General features: G+C 37.3%; 1 protein-coding gene across 4 annotated transcripts; it reads right to left on the bottom strand.

The window, feature by feature from the left end:
* Positions 1-353: 353 nt before the first annotated feature.
* LOC147863157 (uncharacterized) lies at positions 354-23,518 on the bottom strand. Of its 4 annotated transcripts, none has more exons than XM_087320966.1 (19): positions 23,107-23,518; positions 22,928-22,985; positions 17,140-17,307; positions 16,993-17,052; positions 16,727-16,842; positions 11,121-11,193; positions 10,832-10,879; positions 10,554-10,675; positions 10,358-10,471; positions 6,230-6,297; positions 6,074-6,144; positions 5,898-5,940; positions 5,677-5,780; positions 5,406-5,588; positions 5,229-5,295; positions 1,531-1,599; positions 1,077-1,182; positions 928-984; positions 354-534 (listed from the first exon to the last, which is right to left on the bottom strand). In XM_087320966.1, the coding sequence occupies exons 1-17, from the start codon at positions 23,502-23,504 to the stop codon at positions 1,157-1,159; spliced, it is 1,788 nt and encodes a 595-aa protein (XP_087177092.1). In that variant the 5' UTR covers positions 23,505-23,518; the 3' UTR covers positions 354-534; positions 928-984; positions 1,077-1,156. The 4 variants fall into 4 exon arrangements, with proteins under 4 accessions (XP_087177092.1, XP_087177090.1, XP_087177091.1 ...); XM_087320964.1 differs by lacking the exons at positions 354-534; positions 1,531-1,599 and adding exons at positions 739-812; positions 2,245-2,316; positions 3,214-3,960 and having other exon boundaries at positions 928-1,182; XM_087320965.1 differs by lacking the exons at positions 354-534; positions 928-984; positions 1,077-1,182; positions 1,531-1,599 and adding an exon at positions 3,179-3,960.
* Positions 23,519-25,034: the final 1,516 nt, after the last annotated feature.

Raw genomic sequence — 25,034 nt, 5'->3', positions numbered from 1 at the left:
AAAATTTATTATTGCCCTTCCAAGATCAAAGATGATTGGGACCAAATGAATGTGAAATGTAGAGAGAAAGAGGGAATCATCCTCTATACAAGAAAAGAATTGGAGAAATTTTCGATTAATCTAAAATTTTGGTTTAACTTTCCACCTTTATTTATTGCCTAGCACTTATCTTGCTAGAACTCAAGAGACATAGGGAATGTTGAATGACAATAATATAGACACACAAGGTCATCCACAAAGAATAATCACAACTTTCTTTAGCCCCATCACTCCTAATGCTACAAGTCAATCAAGAGATAAACAAATGGGCTCCCGATTATGACATAACACAGCAAGAGATACACAAATGGGTTCCCGACTATGACATAACACAGGGATAACAATACATCAGACTAGCAATTTGTCATGCATGTAGGCCCCAACCTCATGGACCACCACCTCAGCATCCTTGTCATTGATAAATAAAGGCCAATCTCCTGCCATCACAAGTGCTTCCCTCGCTTCAGAGACCTCTCCATTATGGATCGACCTATGCTAGAGATATTTCGAATACAAAAGCTACAATATATTAACTTGAAAATCTCACATGTGCCAAAAACCAGATTCCCTCATCTCTTTTTATCTTATTTACTTTTATATTTACTGAGTAATATTTATTTTATTTAGATTTGTTCTTCTCAAAAACACAACACTTGTTTGGTTTTATAGGCCATTTTGGCCTCTTAAAACACATTAATATTTCTTTCTTTCTTTCTTTCTTTCTTTCTTTCTTTCTTCCAGCATCAGCACACATCACAATCCCCATATAGTATCTGTAAAACAATGAGAAAAGGTACAACTGAGTATAAATAGAGATAGTCAGAACCATGAGCAAAATGCAGATGAACTGTTGAAATAAGAGAATGCCGCAGAATAACATTGTGTTACCTTGCAATGTATCAAATAGAAGAGCCTTGTTTTGCTTTAAAATGACCCTCCTATCTACTAGGCCAGGCAATCATCAGCCCAAATCTGTCTGCGTCATATGCTAAAAGTTCCTGAAAATGCAACATTGGTTACTTGACATAAAACCTCACATAACCAACTTGCACAGATAGCCACGCTTTGAGAGTCCAATGTTCAAACCAAGAGTCCCAATGAACTTCACCACTGCTCACTACATAATGGACAATGCAGGTACACCTGGAAAGAAACAGAAAAACATTAATCATCTCAACTAAGACTTGAGACATTATGGATAATGCAGGTACACCCATCATGTACCCATACCTCGAAGATGTAGGCAGCTTGCTCAATCCAACTATATACCAATGTGTACTTAAAACACAGATTTTGCACTTGGATGTCAAAATCGACATCCATATTACATAGTTTAAAGACCCATCAGTGACAATTCCTAAACCCTAAACCCTCATTCACATGAGATGGTATGCTGTTCATGAGACTTCTCTCAACTTCAGGAGCTCTGAACGTATGAGGAATGAGAAAAATGTTTGAGATATTTTCCCTTTCAATCAGATTACTGCATACTTTTCCAGCTCATGTGAACATACATTGCTAAAATAAACTGCTTTCCAAGTGAACCTTCCAGCGATTCAACTGATCAAAAAGATAGTTGAAACAACGTTTACAACTTAACATTGCAAGATGGTGAAGGGTATGCTGTTTTCAAATCTATTTTTAGCTTCAGTATTTTGATAAAACACTCTTAATCTGCGTTCATCTAATTATGTAAAACTCAGCTCAGGCAGAAAGAATAGCAATCAATATGCAACAATTCGAAAAAGAACGATCCATATGATAATCACAAGGTTAAGCCAGAAAGAATAGCAAATACTGATATGAAGGTTGGAAATAAAGCAAGCAATAAAAAATAACTACAATAAATCAAAATGAGGTTTCCAATTGCCTCCAAATACTACACCCATTCCATCATGAAGTGTAATAAAAGAGTATTGACCCTTTTTAGACATATCACAACATGAAAACACAATATTAGCTGCACTACTGAATATGATCCCATGAACAATTTTATTGGTCTATCTCAGTGAATGCCCTCTTGTGGGAGGAGCTGCATGTCAATGACCATCATGGCATACCAAGTACAGCATCAGGAGAGTTCATTTAAATCATCTTGCATATTAACTTTCCGTCTATCATGTCCCTGATACAGTGACAACATATTTGTGCAGGACATCTTCTAGTCCATGGTGCGGGATAAAAACTCGAATGGAAATTATTTACCTAAGTATATGAATGATTATGCTTCTGCATGCATCCTTCATTAACATATTTGTTCTGATTTATATCTGTTTCCTGTATAAAAAAACCAAGAATTTAATTAAAATATGAAGAAATGTTAATTCAAGCGTAACTATGTAAAACTGAGGAACTTAATGTTAATCCGGATAAAAGAAGAAACGCCTTACAAATTATTTACCTAAGTATATGAATGATTATGCTTCTGCATGCATCCTTCATTAACATATTTGTTCTGATTTATATCTGTTTCCTGTATAAAAAAACCAAGAATTTAATTAAAATATGAAGAAATGTTAATTCAAGCGTAACTATGTAAAACTGAGGAACTTAATGTTAATCCGGACAAAAGAAGAAACACCTTACAAATTATTTACCTAAGTATATGAATGATTATGCTTCTGCATGCATCCTTCATTAACATATTTGTTCTGATTTATATCTGTTTCCTGTATAAAAAAACCAAGAATTTAATTAAAATATGAAGAAATGTTAATTCAAGCGTAACTATGTAAAACTGAGGAACTTAATGTTAATCCGGATAAAAGAAGAAACGCCTTACAAATTATTTACCTAAGTATATGAATGATTATGCTTCTGCATGCATCCTTCATTAACATTTTTGTTCTGATTTATATCTGTTTCCTGTATAAAAAAACCAAGAATTTAATTAAAATATGAAGAAATGTTAATCCAAGCGTAACTATGTAAAACTGAGGAACTTAATGTTAATCCGGACAAAAGAAGAAACACCTTACAAATTATTTACCTAAGTATATGAATGATTATGCTTCTGCATGCATCCTTCATTAACATTTTTGTTCTGATTTATATCTGTTTCCTGTATAAAAAAACCAAGAATTTAATTAAAATATGAAGAAATGTTAATTCAAGCGTAACTATGTAAAACTGAGGAACTTAATGTTAATCCGGATAAAAGAAGAAACGCCTTACAAATAGAAGGCCAGTAACCCTTTTCTGACTCATGCAGTTAGGTGCTTGCCTATTCAGCTCTCCATTTATTCTTGCTTCTGTAGTTTCCAGCTTTGTTCTCGTTCTTTCTTTTATTTGCTTTCTATCCTCTCATAGATACACTAGAAAACATGTTTGTGGAGGCCATTGTGTGGGATGAAAACTAGAACCGAAAGTATTTATCCAAGTACATAAAGAATCATACTTTTGCACCCATTCTCCATAGAAGCCACCAAAGTTCTTCTTTTAAGAGTCCATTTCCTCTGAGCTCTATCTGGTCTCTTATATACGATTTTTCTTATACATATGAAGACATGTCATGTTCAACATAATTAGACATTAGTCTGTTGATATGGAAAACTAAGAGACTTGCATAAATCCTGATAAAAGAAGCAAGTACATAAAGAATCATACTTTTGCATCCATCCTCCATAGAAGCTACCAAAGTTCTTCTCTTAGAGTCCATTTTCTCTGAGTTCTATCTGGTCTCTTATATAAGATTTTTCTTATACATACGAAGACATGTCACGTTCAACATAATTAGACATTAATCCGTTGATATGGAAAACTAAGAGAATTGCATTAATCCTGATAAAAGAAGCAACACCTTAGTAAAGAGAGACCAGGATCCCTTTTCTGCCTCATGAAATTGGGATGCTCGCCTATTCAGCTCAGCTCTCATTCTTGCTTCTATTTGTTTCCAGCTTTTCTCCCTGTTCTTTATTTCTTCTGTATTAAGTGAGAAACACCTTACACACATTATAAACTTAGTTGGCTAATAGAAATGCATTATCAGGTGACTTTCATGCTATGACTTACTCTTCTTTCCCAATCTACCACCAGATCTTTAAAAACACAGTATGACAGACTGTGACTCAAGCATAGTTAAAGATTAGACTCTGCACAGCATTCCTGAGGACACCAGTGTTTTGGCAAGACTAAACATGTAGAAGTAGGAATAAGGGAATGAAAATATAGTGGCAAATCCAAGGGAGAAAGAAATTCCAGGACAGTAAAGAAGGTGCTCGTGACAGTCATGTGGTGAAGCTTGTGTTTCATATCCTTGAAACTAGTAATTAAACCTTCAGCTCAGTGGCAAAGCCAGTAACAGGCATAATTGTCATTGGGGTAGGAGCCTCAATAACCCTATCAAAATCAAGCATCACCTTTAACAGGGGTCAGGACTTATCCTTGATGTTCATACATGACTTATCATTGATGTTAATAGTACACATCTGATGGCTAACACCTAGAGAGAAAATGTTCATCTCACAACCCAGTCCATTGCAACAGTTAAAAAATATGTTCATGAGCTCATAGGGAGTTGGAAAAAATCTAGAGTCAATTCTTGCATGCATCATAGGTAACAGTTTAGAGCAAAAGCTTGGCCTCATAATGCATATTGTACAGCTATCCTCACAATGAGGACTTCTATGGTTGTGTTTGAGTAATGAGGTACTGCAGAAGTATCTTATATTCATGAAGTGAAAACTTTTGTGGGCCCTAAATTATTGACTGGGCATTGCTAATATTTGAAGCAGAAAATCTGCACAGCATTATCTCTCATTCTGAAGCAAATTATCTTGTAGAGCTGGCAACGCCCAGTCCACAAGACAACACTGTTGGATTGTGGGAAAACGAACTAGTTTCCTCACAAGGAATACCAACACTGTTTATGTTTTTGGATTGCTCAATTGCCCAATAATCCAAAAGTGATCCAAACATTTCTCTTAAAAAGTTTCTGCAGTTAACAAAGATATAAACATCAATTGGAAACAGGTTCTGGCCATCACATGGTCTATTGGGCCTGGAATGACAGAAATCAGCTTTACAACTTACAAGTATGGAAATGGAAATGGAATGGGAAGAGAGGAAGCTTGCCTTGATTTTTACAACATGTTTCATTATTTACCTATGAAGCTTTGGACAACTAGAAGCAATTTTAGCAGATAATCTAGTAGTAGCATTCAATTGATAGTAGAGAACAAAGAGAGAACCTTGAATTTTCTGGAGCTCCAAGCTTGCACTGTAATGCACATTATCAACTATACCATTTGAATCTACCTATATAAAAAGGACCAAACATGATTTGTACATGCAATGATGGTCAACCACAATCGCTCACATTTAATAATTGTTAGAAGACTGCAATTCCTGTTTTTCACTAATGATACCTTAGTTTTGACACAATCACCACTGGCATCAATGCCAAGATTTATTTCTGAAAAACAGCTACTATGGAAAGCTCCAGTCCCAGCAGCATTAACATCAACATTTAGCAATCTTGGAGAATCATTAACAGTTGATCCAATTATCATAGGAGTATTGTCTGTTTCACTCAATTGAGAATCATTTTTCTAGCAATAGAAAAAAACCAAAGCCCATTAAATCTGACATCTTGAATCCATTTGAAGAGAATATTCAAAAGCATTTATGGAAAACTACCTCTATCCTTGCAAGATCAACAGGGATGTCATCAATTATTGCTGAATTAGATTGTGCATCATACTGAGGTCTGTTTGAGATCGGCAATTTTTTATCTAGTAAGGCTAGATCAGAATTTAGCCAAGATGAATCAAAAACTCATTCCTTATTCTTTTTTCTGTCAAAATTACAAGTACAAAAATATACAGCTCATAGCGTCTCACATTTTTCAGATATCTTACCAGATGAATAGTTAGTTACACATCTTTGATGTTTGTAGTAGTCCTACAAAATAATAAAGTGTCAGAATTTGATGTTTGAATATTTCTGTTGCATGATAAGGTACTAAAGATACACTCTACAGTCTTCAGATTTTTTTGGTCACACTAAATGTTCTCTGTAGAAAAGAATTACATACCTCAGCAAAACTGGAAGGTTCAGGGGCTGTTAGAGATGGATTTTCAAAGTTTAATTGTTTGGCGCTTCTATCTATAAAAGAAATGGATCCATACTTGATATTTTTAAATACAGAATTGGAACATAAAATATGGGTATTAGAAGTCCGTTTGTATACCTGAGCAATGATGTTCACCAGAAAAATAAGTAAAGAACTCAACTGGCTTCCCAGCTTCGCTGTAATACCTACAATGTTGAGAGTTTGTGAGCATATGGCACAATTAATTACGAAATTTGCAATGCAATCTTCCCGCTTTCATTATAAGACTAAACAGTGACCAGTAAGGAACGTAAGGAATGCTTGAGTAGACATCACTTTGAAGACAGCACTACTAGATGATCCCACAGTCTTAAATACTAGACTATTTGACTCTGTTTTAGATGTTCCCATTAGCCTATGCTTTGGCACAAAAGTGAAATTTCTTTATTCAAGAAACATCCATTCATTATCTACAGTTACTAGAAGCAGTTGTAATTCAACCATCCTATTACAACTTAAACCACCCTGCAAGAAGAGTAGAGAGATGAAATGTTATAATAACACCCTCAAAAGGACAAAGTGACCAATGAGATGAATTTTATATCCATGTGAATCTTAAAATTGTTTAGTAAAATAAAGCAAAAATATGAACCAGTACAAGTGCGTCATCAAACAAGTACAAGAAATATGAACCATGGTACAGTAAATGAAAACAATATATCTCTTGGGAAGGTAGAGCATGAGTGGGATCAGCTATGGACGCTATCATAGGATGATATAATTTGATTTATAATTTACAAACTTGGGAATATTCCTACACATTGGGCAATAATACTATGCATCATCTGATACAATCAACTTCTTCTATGTGATGATGTCTAGCCTCAGGTGTTTTTGAGCAAGTCAAGTGGATGTGCTTGTTCTAAGGTCTCTTGGAACAACCATGTAAAGAACATTGACAGCTTTCCTAAGTAGAGTCTTCTGGTCATCTACTCCTCATGAGAGACTCTAAATCTATGGAAGACTTGAAAAAACATAGCACAAAAACCATGACCTTAAAATATACATAGACAGATAGATTTCATTATTGTTCTCAAATTGCCACATATGACGTATAGTACCAAAAGTGAAAAATTTTTACATATTGCAATCGAGAATGCGTGTTCAGATTGTGAGAGGAATGTCTGTAAGGAGTGCACTGAGTTTACAACATGTGGAATGCAAACATGTATATGGTTGAATGTTGTGCATTGTATCAGAATATGCCCCAAATCCTTATCACACATCCAAAAGAATGTAGGCTAAGTCACGCGGAAGCAATGGTGCAGATGATGAACAAAGGGATACAGAGAAGAAGACAGTTTTGTAGTTTGGTGCAATACATGTAATATAATGTGTGAAATGTGAGCCTTCACATCTTTCCCAAGCTGTAATACATTGGTGCTTCAAAGAAGCCCTCGACTCTCGAACATGATAGTGGAACACTACAGTAGACTATGCAACTGCATATGTAGTGTTCAAACAAGTAGCCTACAAGCAAATGAGGGTCCTTGATCTCTGAATAGGCACACATTGAGGAAGCACTGTATTTGGATTATATCACCTCCTCATGGACAACGACTTGCTCACAGCTCAGACATGTATTAGACAACCCTGGCCACAACCCTAATCAAGGATCGACAACTATTGTATTCTTATGCAACGAGCTTGTAAAGTGTCTGTTACTTAACACCAAAGGTTTTTTTATCACTTCAGAACCCTCTCCATCTTGGATGAGTCCAACACAGACTTTCGATGGCAGAAGGTTTATACCATCAAAGCTCAGAAGGTTTAGTACTTAACGAAGGAAATTATCTGGTCTTTTCATCAGTTTTACTGATTTAAGTAAAATTATTTTGGTTTACACTTCTAATCGATGTCAGAACATTTTATAATGTAATCTTTCATTTGGTCTCATACACCATTTCATCCATCTTAAAAGATAATACGTCTTTCTTTTCATTCATGCACTCATCCATTCTCAAATGGCTAGCTATCACATTTTCTATTATAGTGGCAATAAACATCTAGGGCCTATAATATACTTGCAGCAATGTGGTTGGACAAGTGCACCTGATATGCCAATTCCCTTCGTCTCCAGATGTATTGTGATATGATACATTGTCAATGTGGAATACAAAGTGGGTGGGGCATCCTTGTTTCACATTAAAGTTTCTTGCAATGACCTTTGATATCCCCCTTGGACATCCAACTCATCTCAATACTTGCTCATATAATGCATATGTTGCTATGTCTCTAGGAAAGAATGAAAGAAAGAAAGATATATTAACGTCTTTTAAGAGGCCAAAATGGCCTATAAGATCAAATAAGAGATTACATCTTAAGTGTTGCCTCATCTTTGAGAACAATAAATCAAAATATTACTAAGTAAATATAAAAGTAAATAGATAAAAAGTGACTAAAGAATCTGATTTTCGTCACATGTAAGATTCACAAGTCACATTTATTTATAACTTTTGGCTTTGAAAGATCTCTAGCATAAGTCGATCCAACATGAAGAGGTCTACAATGTAAGAGGTCTCTGATGCAAGGGAAGCACCTGCAATGGTGGGAGATAATGGCCTTTATCTATCGATGACAAGGGTGGTGAGGTCGTGATCCGTGGGGCCAAGGTCTACGTGCAAGAAAAAATGCTATTGCCCTATCTATTATAACCCCTTTGTTAAGAGAGGATTGTGAGTGCCTGGAGTATTAGGACACGTCCCTTCATAGGACATTGTGGCCTTTTAAAAGAAGTGAACATATTTTTCTTTGTTGTTTCCTTCTTGGTAAAATACCAAATGTTTTGCAGAAATCCACAAAACAGCCCGAAAAGTTTTCTTAAAGACCTTTGTTCCATTTACCTAGCAACATATAGGAGGGTAACTTGAATCCTACATGATCTTTGACCTTGTAATAACTGTTCACTTCAAGTATCGCTTCATAGATTTTGGCAATCATTTGACCAATCATGATAGTCTGATAGTTTTGACATACAAATAGGCTCAATTGTGTGCATGGTGCATTTTCTGGGAAGGCCATGTGGAAAGCTTCTGCAAGGATAGGGAAATTGTGCTTGCAATGGATATTCATCATGGATTCTTGTGTGGTCAGGCAAAACATCCATGTTGAAGGCGCATGCTGGACTTCTCCATCTTGTATGAGGTGAAGAAGGTTGAGATAGCATCTAGAGACTTAGACGGTTGTAGTATGAGGGGTTCTATGGATAAGCCTTACCAACATGCACAACAAATTGTTAATACGAAATATATTGTGAACTCTTTGGGTAGTGTCTTGGATACTCTTTGTGTTGACCTTGGTTATCTTGCAGTACAATCAGGAGTGATGTTGCTAAGTTTGTGATTATTCTACTCTAATGACATTTTGCAGTTATATCCGTCCACCAAAGACTTCTCTCTATTGATTTCGGTCACAATTGGAACGTGCATTGGTCACCAAATACAGCTCAATGAAAGGTAAAGTGCTTTGGTCACAATTGGAACTGTTCTGATGTCGGCATGGATTGTATCACCTGGCCCCGATGCATTGCCCTGAGCCATCATCAAGAATAAAGTCCTCTACAAATCTCTCCAGTTATATGTCCTATGAAGGTTTCATCCCCAAGTTTCCATCTCATAGCAAAGAGTTGTTGAGCGTAATGGACAATCGACTGCTGCGTATACACAAGAAAGTCGAGCACAGGCCACCTCCTGTAGAGAGAACTGAGCCATTGTGAATGTTAGGTCTTGTTATGTGTAGCATGTGTATGCCATTTTTTCCTCACCCATACATAGATTCCTTTTGCGTATCTAGTGGAACTCCAAGAGCCTTTACTCGCTGCATCAACCAAGCACATGATACAGTGTAGGGCATCCAAAAATCTTAAGAGCCCATACAGTGTAGCACATGATACAGTGTAGGGCTCTTCCCTCCTCAATGCATGATAGAAAGTGGTAAACGTCTTTCGAAAATCTGAGTGAGAATGAATGCTAGATTACATTTGAAAATGGTGCCTAATATTGGGGATTAGTAAAATTATATCATGTACCTTGGCTATGCTCATGCATTCATCGAAGATTATATATATAAATATCCCATGTTGCTGACGAAAAAGGTAGGTATTCCCATTAACCAGCCAAAAAGAAGTGCAGGCATTAAGATAAAGATAGCACCTCAATACACACTAAATTGTGCATATATATATGAAAACAGCAGACAGAGACTAACTTTTGGGTGATATTCATTTGCTCTTCCAGATCCATTAGCTTCATCTGCAACTGTACATGATCTTGAGTCATAGCGTCATATTTTGTATTCAACAGTTCATGTTCTTTAAGCAACCTATAAAAGGTTCCAAAACTAAACTCAGCCAATGTATCAAAATGTTAGCCATTCCGTCAAATCTTGACAATTGTAAGCAGACCTTATCTTTTCTGCATTGCAAGCTTGCAATTCAAGGTTATTTGCATGAAACAATGACTCCGCTTTACTGAGAGCTATTTCTAATCTTCGAATTTGATCTTTCTGTCTTTGCAAATATGATACCTGAAATCCCAATTCTAATCTAGAAGTAATTCGGAGGTAAATTTTGAAGTAAACAATTTCAGAATTTTCTGTGTTCTGAGCATATATGCAAAAAGGTGTCTGTTTATAACAAATAATATTATATAGTGCAAGAGTTAGTTTTGTTCCAAGTCCTACCTGCAACTTAGAATCTCTCTGGAACTCTTGTTTTAGATCTCCTAGGCTCTGTATAAAGAAAATAAAGAGATTGTATAAAATTTATACTGTTACATTGAATAAGAACCTGGCAATGGTTTATCAGTTTTTGCACTGGTTTACTAGTCACAATTTCTTTGACATCCAATTTATTTAGACAAAAGTATAATTTCTTGTACATTCTCCTTGCTAATTTTTCATGTTCATATTAAAAACATTGAGCTACAATATTTTAAACATGGTGACGCAGAATGCATAGATAGAGTTCAACCTTTTCAATTTTTAAATTTTCATCTTTGAGTTTCTTATTTTGAAGTTGAAGCTGTTTGCAGACCATGTCCTTCCTAAAACATGAAGCAAACAGCAGAATAACGAGTAATGAAATTATTTTTGACCAAGATCAATGATATAACTTGGAACATCGAATGGCATGACATACAATATGTTGACTCCTATCTTCTTGCTTGAATGAATTCAGTTTAAGGAGCATCAAGATACCATTCATTTGATAGATATAATTCAAATCTCTGACTTTACTCTAAAGAGTAATAATTCTTGTTTAAATTTTATTCCTAACCCTTTGCTGCATTTGTAATATTTTTTATCGTATCACTAGAATATGACCATTGATTTTCCTCTATAAACAAACAAACATTGTACTTGAACACCACGCCATATATCACTAACAATATGATTTCTACTATGCGGTCATTCTTCATCTCATTTGTATACGGCCATTTTAATGAGATTCTTGTGTAGGTGAAAATCATGAACAGACCCTCAAATACAGAGATTCTTGCTAATGGTGCATGCTTCTCCTTCCGAATCCAGAGAAATTGCAAGGTCAGTCTCTCAGCCAAAGGCCTGGCAAGAAAAGATTGAGATATGTCAAAAAGGTCCCCTGTCAGAATCACAGACGAGTGTTTCCCCTCTTTTGGCTAGAATAACTTTATCTAAATGCGAAAATTTGTTTGAAAAATCAATCAAATGTCAATATGTGCTACAATTTTAGGAGACTATAATTCTGAAAGGGGTCAATGATTTTGATATCGACAGTTATGATTTCATAAAGACAACTAGATGTGAAGAGAAGTATTGTGAAGTGATTAGTGGTTCAACAAAGAAAGAGATGTCTTTTAAGAGGCCAAAATGGCCTATACGACCAAACAAGAGATTACATCGTAAGTTTTGTCTCGTCTTTGAGAACAACAAATCAAAATAGAATAAGTATTACTCAGTAAATATAAAAATAATAGACCCTATTGAAACCAATGAAATGGATTCTAAACTAGTGTGTGATGACAAAAATTAGAAAATCAAGGATTTAGGTGTTTTAGAAGTAATGGCCCATAAGATAGTATTTAAGGACATGCGTGATAAAAACGTTTTAGATTATGCCAAGGTTGATGTTCTGATTTTTTATGCAGTTCCTATGGAGACACAAGTAGACTAAATATGTGATAATGGTGGTCTTTGTTGGAATATTGAAATAGAACAAGAAGTTTGTAATAAGACTCTTATTGCAAAGAAAGATATCAATAAGGGTAATATGGAGGATTGCATGTTAGAAATATTGAGAATAGATTAGATAGGCATGTAGAGTTACAATCACTATGTAAGAGAGAAAGAAAGAAAGAAAGAAAGCAAGAAAGATATATTAACGTCTTTTAAGAGGCCAAAATGACCTATAAGACCAAATAAGAGATTACATCTTAAGTGTTGTCTCATCTTTGAGAACAAATCAAAATAAAATAAATATTACACAGTAAATATAAAAGTAAATAAGATGAAAAGAAAAGAAACAAGGGAATCTAGTTTTTGGCACATGTGAAATTCTCGAGTTAGTTATATTGTAGCTTTTGTCTTCAAAAGATCTCTATCATAGGTCGATCGAGAATGGAAATGTCTCCGAAGCGTGGTAAGCATCTACAATGGCGGGAGATAATGGCTTTTATCTGTCGATGACAAGGGTGTTGAGGTCGTGGTCCATGGGGCCGGGGCCTACGTGCACGGCGAATTGCCATTGCCCGATCAATTGTAACCCCTTTGTTATGTCCTGGTCTGGAGCCCATTTGTGTATCCCGTGATTGACTTGTAGCATTAGGAGTGATGGGGCTAAAGAAAGTTGTGATTGTTCTTTGTGGATGAGCTTGTGTGGTTATATTCTTCAACAACTTCTCCCGATGTCTCTTGAGATCTAGCAAGAAAAGTCATAGGCATCATTGGTCCTCATATTCCATTACCTTGCGTAGTGGGCCAAAGCCTTGTTTAAAGAGGCAATGGTATCTCCCTCTGATTTCATAAAAGACAATATAATGACAAACGTAGTGTTCTTCAGATTCCACTCCTTGATGACACAATTGGCAAATTCTCTCTTCTAGAGGTAGTCGTGTATATCTGCCTACCTCAATCTGTAGCTGATGTGATGAAGTTCGCAGCTGCCCTATCACGCTACGCAGCGCATAGGATAGATGTATGTCCATATAAGGTGGCCTGATGACGAATCCATCCTCCGATGTATGTAAGAAGTGTCTTATAGTGGGCCATCTTTGTACCAAGTGGTATTTTGGGGCTGATCCATGTTATCTTGTTTTCCAAGTTAATAATATCAGTTCAGATCACTCTATTCTTTTCCGCTTTGGTCATATTTAGATGGGGACAGTCCAAGCTATATTGGAATGGGGATACTGCATTTATACTCATGCCATGTGACTTGAACCATTGCTGCATTTCAGCATACCAACAATGAGTGTCTCCATTTTCAACCAATTGTCTTGATGACATAAGTGCCAACCTTGGGTACCTTTGCTTAGGGAGCTCCCAAAGACGTTGGATAAATGTCACTGATTGGAACAGTGACATTACAAGTGTTGCTCCCATCTCTGCCCGAATTATATCGTGGGGCACCGATGCTCTGCTCCTTATCATGCGAGCAATCATTGACACTAAAGGTCTCTCTAAATCTTTCCAATAATTTGCCTTGTTAAGACTCGGTCCCCATGTTTCTACTCCATAGAGAAGAGTTGGTGTGACAAGTGTATCAAATAACCATAGCTTAGTCCGTGGCTCTTGGAACTGCAAATGTGCACATTGTCTCTCGAGAGCACCAAGGCTGCATATCCACGAGAAAGTCAGGCACAAGCATCCTCCTGTAAGGAGACCCTAGGTCCTGTAAATGTTACTCCTAGGAATGTGTAGGAGCGTGTGTATTCCTAACAATCGGCAACAGTTTGGTTCGGTTCGGTTTGGTTTGAGAGGGTCCAAACCGAACCGGTTTGGAACCGAACCATTTAAAATTTTTGAAAACTGAACCGAACCGAACCGAACCACGAAACCGTTAAACCATTAAACCGTAAAAACCGCGGTTTCGTGGTTCGGTCTCGGTTTTCAACATATGTAAAAATTTTAATTTTTAATTTTTAATTTTTAATTTTTAATTTTCTAAAATTTATAATATTTCATTTTTTTAAAATTTTTAAAATTTTTAAGATGTTCCTAAAATGTGAGAATAAGGTCTAAAAATGAAAAGATTGTTTAAAAACAATTTTTTTAATTTTTTAGGATGTTTTTAAAATTTTTTTTAAAATAAAAATAAAAAACCGTTAAACCGTTTAAACCACGGTTTTTGACTGTTGAAACCGAACCGTTAATAAAAACCTAAACCTGAACCGAACCAAACCGTTGAAACCATTAAGCCGTTGCCGATTGTTATGTATTCCACCTTTTCCTCTCCCAAGAAGAAAGAGAAAGAGAAAGAGACAGGATTATATTCTTTGTTTGGTCTATGTCACATTAAATGTGCAAGTCAGTTTATAGTAGTGGGATATTCCTTTTCTGTCGACTGACTTGTCATTTACCTAGCTCCCTAGATACAAGCTAGTGCTAGATAGTGTTTATCTTAAAGTCAATGGCACGTCCTTCAAGGCTATGTATATCTTAACTTGCCCACAAAACATTCTTCCAGTCAATCCTATTACCCTATTGGCCTCTTTCTGAAATACATTCTGTGCTACTCAATTTAGGTTTCCTACATTGACACCTTGTCAACCCATATGGTCGGGTTGCACAATAGCTACTCATTTGGGACGCTATCACAAAATGTGCACTCTAAGAATACACGTGGGGATAAATTGGCAACTTGGGGTTGATCATTGATTATATCTAACATTGCAATGATTGCGACAGGTTTGCCAATTGAGAGAGTGATGATTATTTTAGATCTTTATTGATGGATGACTGTTGGAGACTTATCAAGGGACTTTTGTCTTTGAAAAGATGCCATGGATAGTGTAAAATGCTTTGACATTCAGGAAGGATGATAGTATCCCCTGCCGCACCAGGAGCTTGCATATATGGAAGAAGAAGCCATCTTTTGGTAGTTTCTACTTCAACTATTAGTATGTTCCATTAAGATGTGTTGTGCAATAACCCAAGAAGTTCCATTCATCACATTATCCTAGGGAGTTTATATGGTTCATTATCATTGTGAGAGGGATAGTCAATGTCACAATTCCGCAGTTTTGCTATATCAGATGAGTAACCATTAAGCTGATTGCCAGCAAATTGCATTGTCACTGCTTGTTCAAAAGCAATGGAAGCAAAGAACAATGATGGTTTAGTGAGCATAAATATCATCCTTCCTTCTTGGGAAGCCGGAGGCTAATGATGAGAATTTTGGGCTTTTGGTTCAAATTGCATTATCACTGCTTGTTCAAAAGCAATGGAAGCAAAGAACAATGATGGTTTAGTGAGCATAAATATCATCCTTCCTTCTTGGGAAGCCGGAGGCTAATGATGAGAATTTTGGGCTTTTGGTTCAAACGGTATTTGTAAAGACTTTCCTCTTATCTTTGAATAATTTAAAAACTAAAAAATCAAATAAGCTAGGCACGCAGAAAAAAGCCGAGCTTCAAGAATTTTCTTGGTTTTAGAGAATATCCTCCACAGGACGTAGATGGCAAACTCAACATTCATGATCACGTATGATCATCATTAAGATATGATTGAGGAATTAGTAGTCTTTCTCTTGAATGATGTCTTGGCTATTTGAAGTGATTACATGAAGGAAAGGACATAGAACACCAATTACGTTTTCATGTAACCACACAGAATACTCTTCACATCAAATGGTTAAAAGCAAATAACTACATTTTGCAAACACAGCAATTTGCTCAAGCACACATCAATTGCAATGACAAAATCTCACTCAGCAAGAACCAAGACTCAATGGTTGGGTGCTGGTATGATGAGAATACGTGAGAAGACTCTGTAGATTAAAAAAATGATATGTATATTTCAATAGGATGAGAAAAAACAAAATATGTAGACTGCGCAAATAGATCTGAAACAGGAAGGTTTGGAAACATTGGTTTATGAGAGAATCTGAGATTATGTCGAGATTTTTCCTATGAGAAAACACCACTTTAGAGAAACTGCTTGCAGAACATCATCCATCACTTTCCAGCCAAAAACTAGATATTAGTTTTCACACCAAGTACACCTCCCTAAAGGCTATATTTTAGCTTTTCAGTGTGGAACCAGTCATTTCTGGTGGACACCAAGGTATAGATAGCGAAACAACTGAATGATTGCTATAAAGGCTCAATATAAAGCCATTTCTGGCAGACACCAGCATATAACAAGCACACCTTCCTAAAGCTAGATTTTAGCTTGTAAGTGTCGAATCCGACATTTCTCGCGGACACCAAGGTATAGTAAAATCACTGAACGATTGCTATAAAGGGTCAATATTACACGAGAGCATGTGCTCATGTCCATTTGGCATAGCAGGTAAAAGGGCCCAAACATTGAGCAATGCAATCCAACATTGATTACAAACTTAGAACAATAAATATAATAAGTACAGAGAAAAAGCACCTGTCCAGATTATATTGAAGTTTCTCTTGCTCCATCTTGATATCTTGAAGCAATCGTTCCATTTTCCAAATATCAGCCTTCAAATCGTCAATGCATTTTGATTGGAGCTCAAGTTCCTGATCTCTTGAGCGGATGCAAATAAGGATTTATGACGTCAGACCAATCACTGAAATGGCATTGACTCAAGAAAAAAGTTTCGCTCTACAGTGTGAAAATTATATTCAACAGAAGAATGTTTGACTTCTTAAAAACATGCAACAGGTCACCTCATCCTTTTGTTGTATGGATGCTAATGCAAATTGCAGGTTTTCCTTCAGCTTATGCACCTGAATAACAGAGGCCACAGGTAATTATTATGTCAAAATTCCTCCACAAAGTTAACATGCTTCAAGTCTCTGGAGCAATTAATTTACCTTCTTTTTTACATGTTGAGAGTATGCATACACATCCTGCTGCATCTTTTCCTTTTGATTGTGAAGGGTTGACAGTAAATTTGACTGCTCTGTTAGTTTATTATGTTGTCGTATACTTTTCGCTTTCAAGAATGCAATCTCAAGGTCCTTTTTCTCGATTTGTGCTTTCTGCTCATATAAAACATTGTCTTTCTCTCCAGATGCCTTAAAATGATTTCTTACAAACAAAGATTTGATTGTGAACATAGATAAAACTAAAGTGATAAGTGTTCAACACCAGTAAAGCATGGTAACAAGATCAGAACCAGAATCCTTCTTGAGAGAGCAAAAGGCAGCATACACACGATCACAAACATACCGAGGAGTAACATTCATCGGGCCTCGGTTCTCCTTACATGACACTGCCTGTGTTCAATTTTCTAATGGATATGCAGCTCTTGCCAAACATGAAAGACAATCAGCACATTTACAGTTCCCAGGGCCACAAACTAAATTGTGGCTATTTGACACACTTGTCACCCCCACTCTTCTCTATGTAGTGGTACATTCTAAAAGTCAACTGTAGTAAATCATGAACTTAGTAAATCCATAGTCAGGAATGTGCAGAGAGAGATTGCATAAGGGAGAGATCAGTTGTGGGGCTGTCACCCTCCAACAGCTCTCAGCTCCAGAAAGGTGCTCTTACATTGAGATGAGTACGGAATTTATCAGTAGTTTGCAGGTTTGGTAAAGAGATCAGCCACCATTTTCTCAAATTGAACGATCACCCAATCTGATGATCTGGCTAGCAACAAGCTCACAAACATAATGGTAGTGAACTGCAGATAAAGGCTTTGCTACAGTACAATCACTATTCTTGGCGGTGCATGCTATTTCATGCTTATCATTGATGATTTCTCACGTAAGGTTTGGCTTTATTTGTTTGCAGAAAAAACTCAAGCCTTCACCAAATTTCAAGAATGGGTAGCTCTTGTCAAGAATGAGGCATCAAAGAAAGTTCGAAAGATCAGGTCCGACACTAGTGGAGAGTTTATCTCACACGCTTTCCACTGTTTTTGCTCTTGACCAAGAATTGCTCACTAATTTTCTACACCCAATACTCCTCAACAAAATGGTGTGGTACAGAGGGAGACCGGATAGTCCAGGAGAGCTCATAGTAAACCTCTCACTTTCTTATTTAAAACTCTTTAGTTGTGATGCTTATGTTCACATTTCAGATTATTAAAGGATTAAATTTGAGTCCAAAACCAAGAAATACAAGTTCCTTGGTTACAACCCACAATCTAAAGCTTACAAGTTATGGGATCTAGAATCAAAGTCCCTGTTCATCTCTAGTGATGTTCATTTTGTGGAGTCTAAGTTGAATGACTCTAGGATTTTACTTGAATTCATGGTTGAAATCCTTGCTGCTTCGGAATCTCCTATTCTAGTTCAAGTCCCCCATATCCACCCCCACTCCCAGTCTAACACTAACTTCACCTCCGACTCAAACCCCTCCCTCAACTCCAATTGTTTTCCCTCCCTCTACACACCAGTTTCCACCACATCCGAGGTGGCTTCAAACCACCATTCATGATTTAAAACCCTTCTCTCCGATGCTAAACGTCATGAGTATATAGTTGGTTCTCCTACTAACACAAGACAAACACGCAGGTCACAACGGCCTCTACACTCATGCAATTGTGCCTTACTATGCACTGCTGTTAAATCACAAGAACCCACTACAACAAAAGAAACTCGTGTTCTTCTAAAATAGAAAGTGGCAATGGAAGTTGAATTTAATTCCATTGAGAGGAATTACACATGGGAGTTGGTTCCTCAGCCTCATCACAGGCAAGTCAATGAACTGAAATGGATTTTCAAGACCAAGTACCATGTTGATGGTACTTTGGATAAGGGTTTCAAGATTATGGAGGTAGAGCTGGATAATCTCAATGCAATCAAGCTCTACCTCCGTGGTTGCCTTCCATTGAGAAGAGCAAGGGCTTCTTTTGCTCTAATAGGCTCATACGTTTGTATGACATTACATTGGAAGGTAAAGTTGCATGTATTTCGAGGCTGTTGGGTTGTATAAGCTCTTGCAAATGGTGTAGATAAGCTGGCTGCATGTTGATGATTATCAACATCAAAAATATGGTAATCGCGAAGAGTTTGGTATTGCCATCGGGGAATAAGTGGAGGGATAGGTTCTTGAGCAGTAGGAGATGAGGGTTGAATAGGGGAAGGTGACTTAGAAGATGAGCTTTCAGTAGTTGAGATGGTAGTTGAGAGCAACGGTGGGACGACTGATGTAGATGGAGTTGGAACCTCACAACAAATTCTGGAATAATTCTAGAGTTGTCAGATTATGACTCTAAAAAACAAAAAGCTCCAGAAATGACAATAATTTAGTTTGATATGCCTTGGAATGGCTGTGATACCCAAGAAACTTGCATTTCTTGATCTTGAACTCAAACTTAATCTGTTTAGTATCTGAAATATGAACAAACGCATCAGATCCAAACATACCAAGGTGAGAAACCGAAAGATTATGATCTGTAAACGCCTCTTCACGGGTTATTTCAGCAACTGTCTTAGTAGAACAACAGTCAATGATATGGACATTTGTGTGAACTTCTTCAACCCCAAAACTTAAGGGGAATATCAGACTGAGACAGCATCGCTCGAGCCATTTCTTGAACAGGCCTGTTCTTCCTTTCTACCATCCATTTTGTTGCGGAGAGTTGGAGACAGAAAACTGACGAGCAACACCTCTTTGAGAACAAAAGTTATGGACGGCATTTGAAATAAACTCATCACCATTGTCAGATCTGATTTTTCAAACATTCTAGGAGGTTTTCGCGTCAATTAGACACCCATTCTTGAAACCTAGAGAATGCTTCAAATTTGGCTGAACACAAGTGAACCCAAACTTGGCATGAGAAATCATCAATTATAAGAATGAAATATCCCACACCTCCAAGAGTTGTGTGCCGCATTGGACCACGAAAATAAATGTGCACTAACTCCAAAATAGATGTGGCATGATGAGTAGCTTGAGAAGGAAAAGGTGCAGTGGTGCTTCCCATGTATACTAACCTAACCACATAAGAGACATTGGAGATATTGGAGACATTGAAATGAGGAAGTCAATATACCATTTAGGTGAACAAAGCTTTTGAAGAGTCATAGTTGAGGTGCCAAGTAATGATCTTCTTGAGCTACCAAAGCATAACTTCCATAAAGACGTTGTCGTAGATGAAACTTCCAAGCAGGCTCCTTGTGGGCTGGATTGTTGGTTGGTTACGATGAAGATTTGCTGTTATTATGAGAGGCATTCCATTTGCATTTGGTTTGAACATGGAGAAGAGTCTCTCCAAAACTTGAGGTGCTAGTTTGCCTCACATCCCTATCTTGTAACATGCCTACAGAGGTATACAAAGAGAACGTAACGGGAAAAATGGAAATATAGTCACAAAATGCCTCAAAAAGATTATGAGAGCTTGATTATCAAGCAATGTGCAAACTCTTCTTCAGTGTCCTTGCTTCCTAAGGACACAACCTGCTTTTGGAGTGAGACAAAATGTGTGATCTAATCCATAATATTAGGGCTATTAGAAACTTGAAGATTGGTTAGTTGGTTCCCTAAAGCGATCATTCGAACCTTATTAGCTCTATGATACCTTTGTTGGACTGCATCCCACAACTCTTTTGCTGTCTCGTCATCTTTGCCAAGAAATTGACCAGCAACTTGAGGCTTCATGTTGAAGAGCATGAAAGCATGCACGCAACCATCTTGGTCTTGCCAAGAATCAATTGCATCTTGTCTGGGTGTTGACGATGAAACAATAGAGGTCACCTTCCAATTGGACTCTATTACTTTTACAATAGTCCACAAATGCATTCATTGTTGGTATGCTGAAATGCAACAATGATTCGAGTCACATAGCATAAACATAAATGAGCTGCCTCCATTCCAATATACCTTGGATTGCCCCCATCAAAATAATGAGCAATGTGGAAAATAATAGAGTGATCTGAACTGGCATTATTAACTTGGAAAACAAGACAACACGGATCACTATAAGACACTTTTTGCACGCATCGAAGGATAGATCATCATGAGACCATCATATCTGGACATACATCTATAATATAAATTGTGTGCCATGATACAGCATTCGTGAACTTCATCACATCAATTAGAGATTGAGATAGGCCGATATGCACAAAAACCTCTAGAAGATAGAATTTGCCAATTGTATCATTAGGGAGTGGAAATCTAAAGAAAATATGTTTGTCATTTTAGTGTTTTTAATGAAATAAAAGGGAGATACCATTGCATATTTAAGCAAGGCTTTGGCCCATCACACAACATAATGGAATATGAGGAGCAACAGTGCTTTGAGCTTTTCTTGCTAGAGTTCAAGAGACACAAAGAGAGATTGTTGAAGGACAACAACACAACCACACAAGCTCATCAACAAAGCACAATCACAACTTTCTTACGCCCCATCACTCCTACTCATGCTACAAGTCACTCAAAGGCTACACAAATGGACTCCCAAACAAAACATAACAAAGGGGTTGCAATAAATCAAGCAATTGCAATTTGTTGTGCACGTAGCCCCAAGCTCATTTGTTATGTAAACAATTATTGAACCATCATGGTCAACTCACTAATGACAAAATTATTTGGATGTATAACAGAATCAAAGGTAAGTGCATTGGGCTAAAAAAATGGAAAGAGAGCTTATAGACAAGCTAACTTTCGAAAACACCATAGCACCATCGATCTCCTTGTCACTCTTTGAGTGTTAATAGTGGAAAGTCACTTGAGAGGTATGGGTTTGTTGTTGCTTCATAGACTTCAGTACAGCTTTTGATATGGTACCTAGTGACCATCTTTGGAAACACATGGAAGAACTCAAGTGACAAAAGAATACACGCTTGCAATTGTTCAAATTTATGAGAAGGTCATAGGTTGTGTGCGTATGCACAATGAAAATTTCAAAAATTTTAATAGCACTATTGGTGTTAGGCAGGGATGCCCACTCTCTCCAACTCTATTTGGTTTATACATTTGATGAATTAGAACAAATGATTGCCAAGTTTGCTAAGGATGAAATTGTCATTGGGAATGTAGTCATTATGCTTTTGTTGTATACAAATGATGTCGTACTTTTTGCAAACACTTTAGGAGATGCACACAGCTTATGAGGGCATTGGAAGAGTTTTACAAAGATACAGAGGTGACTGTCAATAGCTCTAAAACAAAGATTATGATAGTGACAAGCCAAAATAAGGATACACCACGAACTATGTACAATAATGAGCCACCTGAAACTGTGGAAAACTTTAAATACCTTGGCCTTGAAGGTCCTTCAAAACATAGATAGAATGAATGTGTTAACTGCCACCTAAAGGCAGGAAAGAGAGCATATGCATTTGACATGGAAAAGTTAAGTGTTAAGTCTTCAAGAAACACCTTTTCAACACTTTGGTGACATCAGTGCTTCTCTATGGGGTGGAAGTATGGGGCGGTAACATTCCTTGGTTCACTTGGGTGAGTAAAAATGGTGGCATAAACACGATTCTCGGAGTAACATTATTCACAAACTCCTCATGATAATCATATTTCATTGCATTACATTAGAATAGAAAAATATTAGAAATCATTATGGATGCTTTGTGCATGTAAATTTCTGAATTTGTGATTAAACAGATTCATCCTATGCATTAATGAAAAGCAAAATTTTCCTAAAATGCAAATTTCTCAAGATTTACGAGATGTCTACTGAAGAATCACCTCTGATTTTCTCTGAAAAAGGAGTCGTTGTTTTGTCTGATCTATCAATTTTTCCCGACTACGACACGGAAGTCATATAACAAGCAAAAAAGACCAAGTCATATACCATAACGTTTGGAACAAACAATAACAAAAAAAAAATTTAAAAAACAAGTGCGATAGAGACAAAGAAGTAATACCTGATTATAGCAAGGTTTCGATCTTCCACAGCTTGCTGCAGATGTTGAACATCGAGATCTTTGAGCCTGAGAGACTTGAGGAGGCCATCTGACCGAAGCCTCAGGGTCTCTATCTGCGCTTCCTTGTGGTCTAAGGCAGCCCTGAACTGGTCCAGAAGCTTCCCCTGATTGTTGCTGTTATGATGGTGATGGATGTTGTGAGGAGGAAGAGCGATACTGCCAGAATGAGGAAGAAGCGCAGGAGGAGGAGGAGAAGAAGAAGAAACAGCGCCGGAGCCTTCGTCTGTGAGCCTCTTGGTGGCTCTCTCAGACCGCATTGACGGGACGCGGACGGAGGAGGCAGAGGAAGGAAGAGGCGGAGATTCCAAGAAAACAGGCGCGCGCAGGCAGGCAGGCATGCATGCAATGCAGGCAGCAGCTTCAGAAAACAGACAAGACAGACAAAGTAATGTAAATAAAAGAAGAGTAAGTGAGTGCCCTCAATCTCTTCTTTAACTTGACTTGACTTGACTCGAGTTAGTTACTTTGGGTCGACAAAGAAAAGAAAACGAGATGAAAACATTTTCATCTTAGTTCTTATTTTATCAACTCCTTACCTTTATATTATTTATCACCACTTTGAAGCCGGGGAGGTGACCATAACGATGTACATACATTTACACTATCAAAATCTGTCACCTCCCGAGGGATACCACATGACCCATGGGGACCAACAGTCGTCGTCAGAGAGGACTCTCCTCATAATATTTTTTAAAATTGTGGTGCAGAAAGTAAAAGCCAAAGTCGAAATGAAAAGAAATGGAAAAAGAAGCTTCTTTCTTCCCTAATTGTAGTTTTATGGTCAACGAGACCCAAACAAGCAGAGAGCATTCCTCATATTGATTATCAATGCAACTTGGATTTATGTTGGGTTGGTCTCCATGTTTTATAGAGGGATTCCTATGTGGCTAGATATAACATGGACCCACATTTCTCATGTTTGCCAATGACTATGTTCTCTTCCCATCTCAAGCCGATGGTGTGGGTTTCGATGATTGTATCTTGTCCAATTGTTGTCCTTATCACACGCAAGGTAGAAAGCGTAAAACACACACATAATTTAAGTGTTGTAATCATGGATATTTATATGTTTTAGGTGGGTTAAACGTCCAATACGTGGCACAACTATGGGACAAAGGGGTCTACAAATGAATGATGAGTAATGGACCGTAAGTAGACGAGATAGATCTGCTAGAAATACACAACGCGGAAACAGAAAACAGCAAATAGACAAAATATACATAGTACGCAAAATACACAGGTTTTACATGGAAACCCTAAACCAAGGGAAAACCACGGGAGAACATATCTTCACTATAATAGTGGGTGTACAAGAGAAGGAAAACAGATTACAACCTCTGCATAGCAGAGTATTCCCCTTAGGGTTCAGACAACAAGCACCTCTCTGACTGTGTCTATGCGCGAGCTCTCTCTCACGCGTTACTCTTCTTCTCTCTCACTTTATTACGCTCTACACATCGTGTCGTTATGTTCTATTCTACATACATAATGTTTGCCCCAGGTATATATATACTTATACACAGTATGGAATATTTATAAATATAGTCACTATTACTATAATTGGCATTATAATAACAACAGTAACAATTAATCAACCGACTGATCGACTAGGCGTTTCGACTAACTGACTCCTATGTCAATTGTCTAGTTGGCTCGACTACTCGGCCTTGTCGTCGACCATCCGGTCGGCCTGACTAGTCAATCTTGTCATTGACTTCCATCTTCTATTGTCGACTCTTTCATGTCTTTGACTGTCGGCTATGACTCAGCCCAACTAATCGGCTCATTGTCTTCGACTAATAGTCGGCCACTCCTTGTCTTCGACTGTCAGTTCTTACTCAACCAAACAGTCAACTGCTCCCACAGGA

Source organism: Azolla caroliniana, unplaced genomic scaffold, assembly GCF_043228905.1.
Source record: "Azolla caroliniana isolate FFs.n. ecotype wild unplaced genomic scaffold, voAzoCaro1.0.p SCAF_6, whole genome shotgun sequence".
NCBI lineage: Eukaryota > Viridiplantae > Streptophyta > Polypodiopsida > Salviniales > Salviniaceae > Azolla > Azolla caroliniana.
The sequence above is the reverse complement of the archived record's forward strand: the minus strand, read 5'-3'. Positions and strand labels throughout refer to the sequence as shown.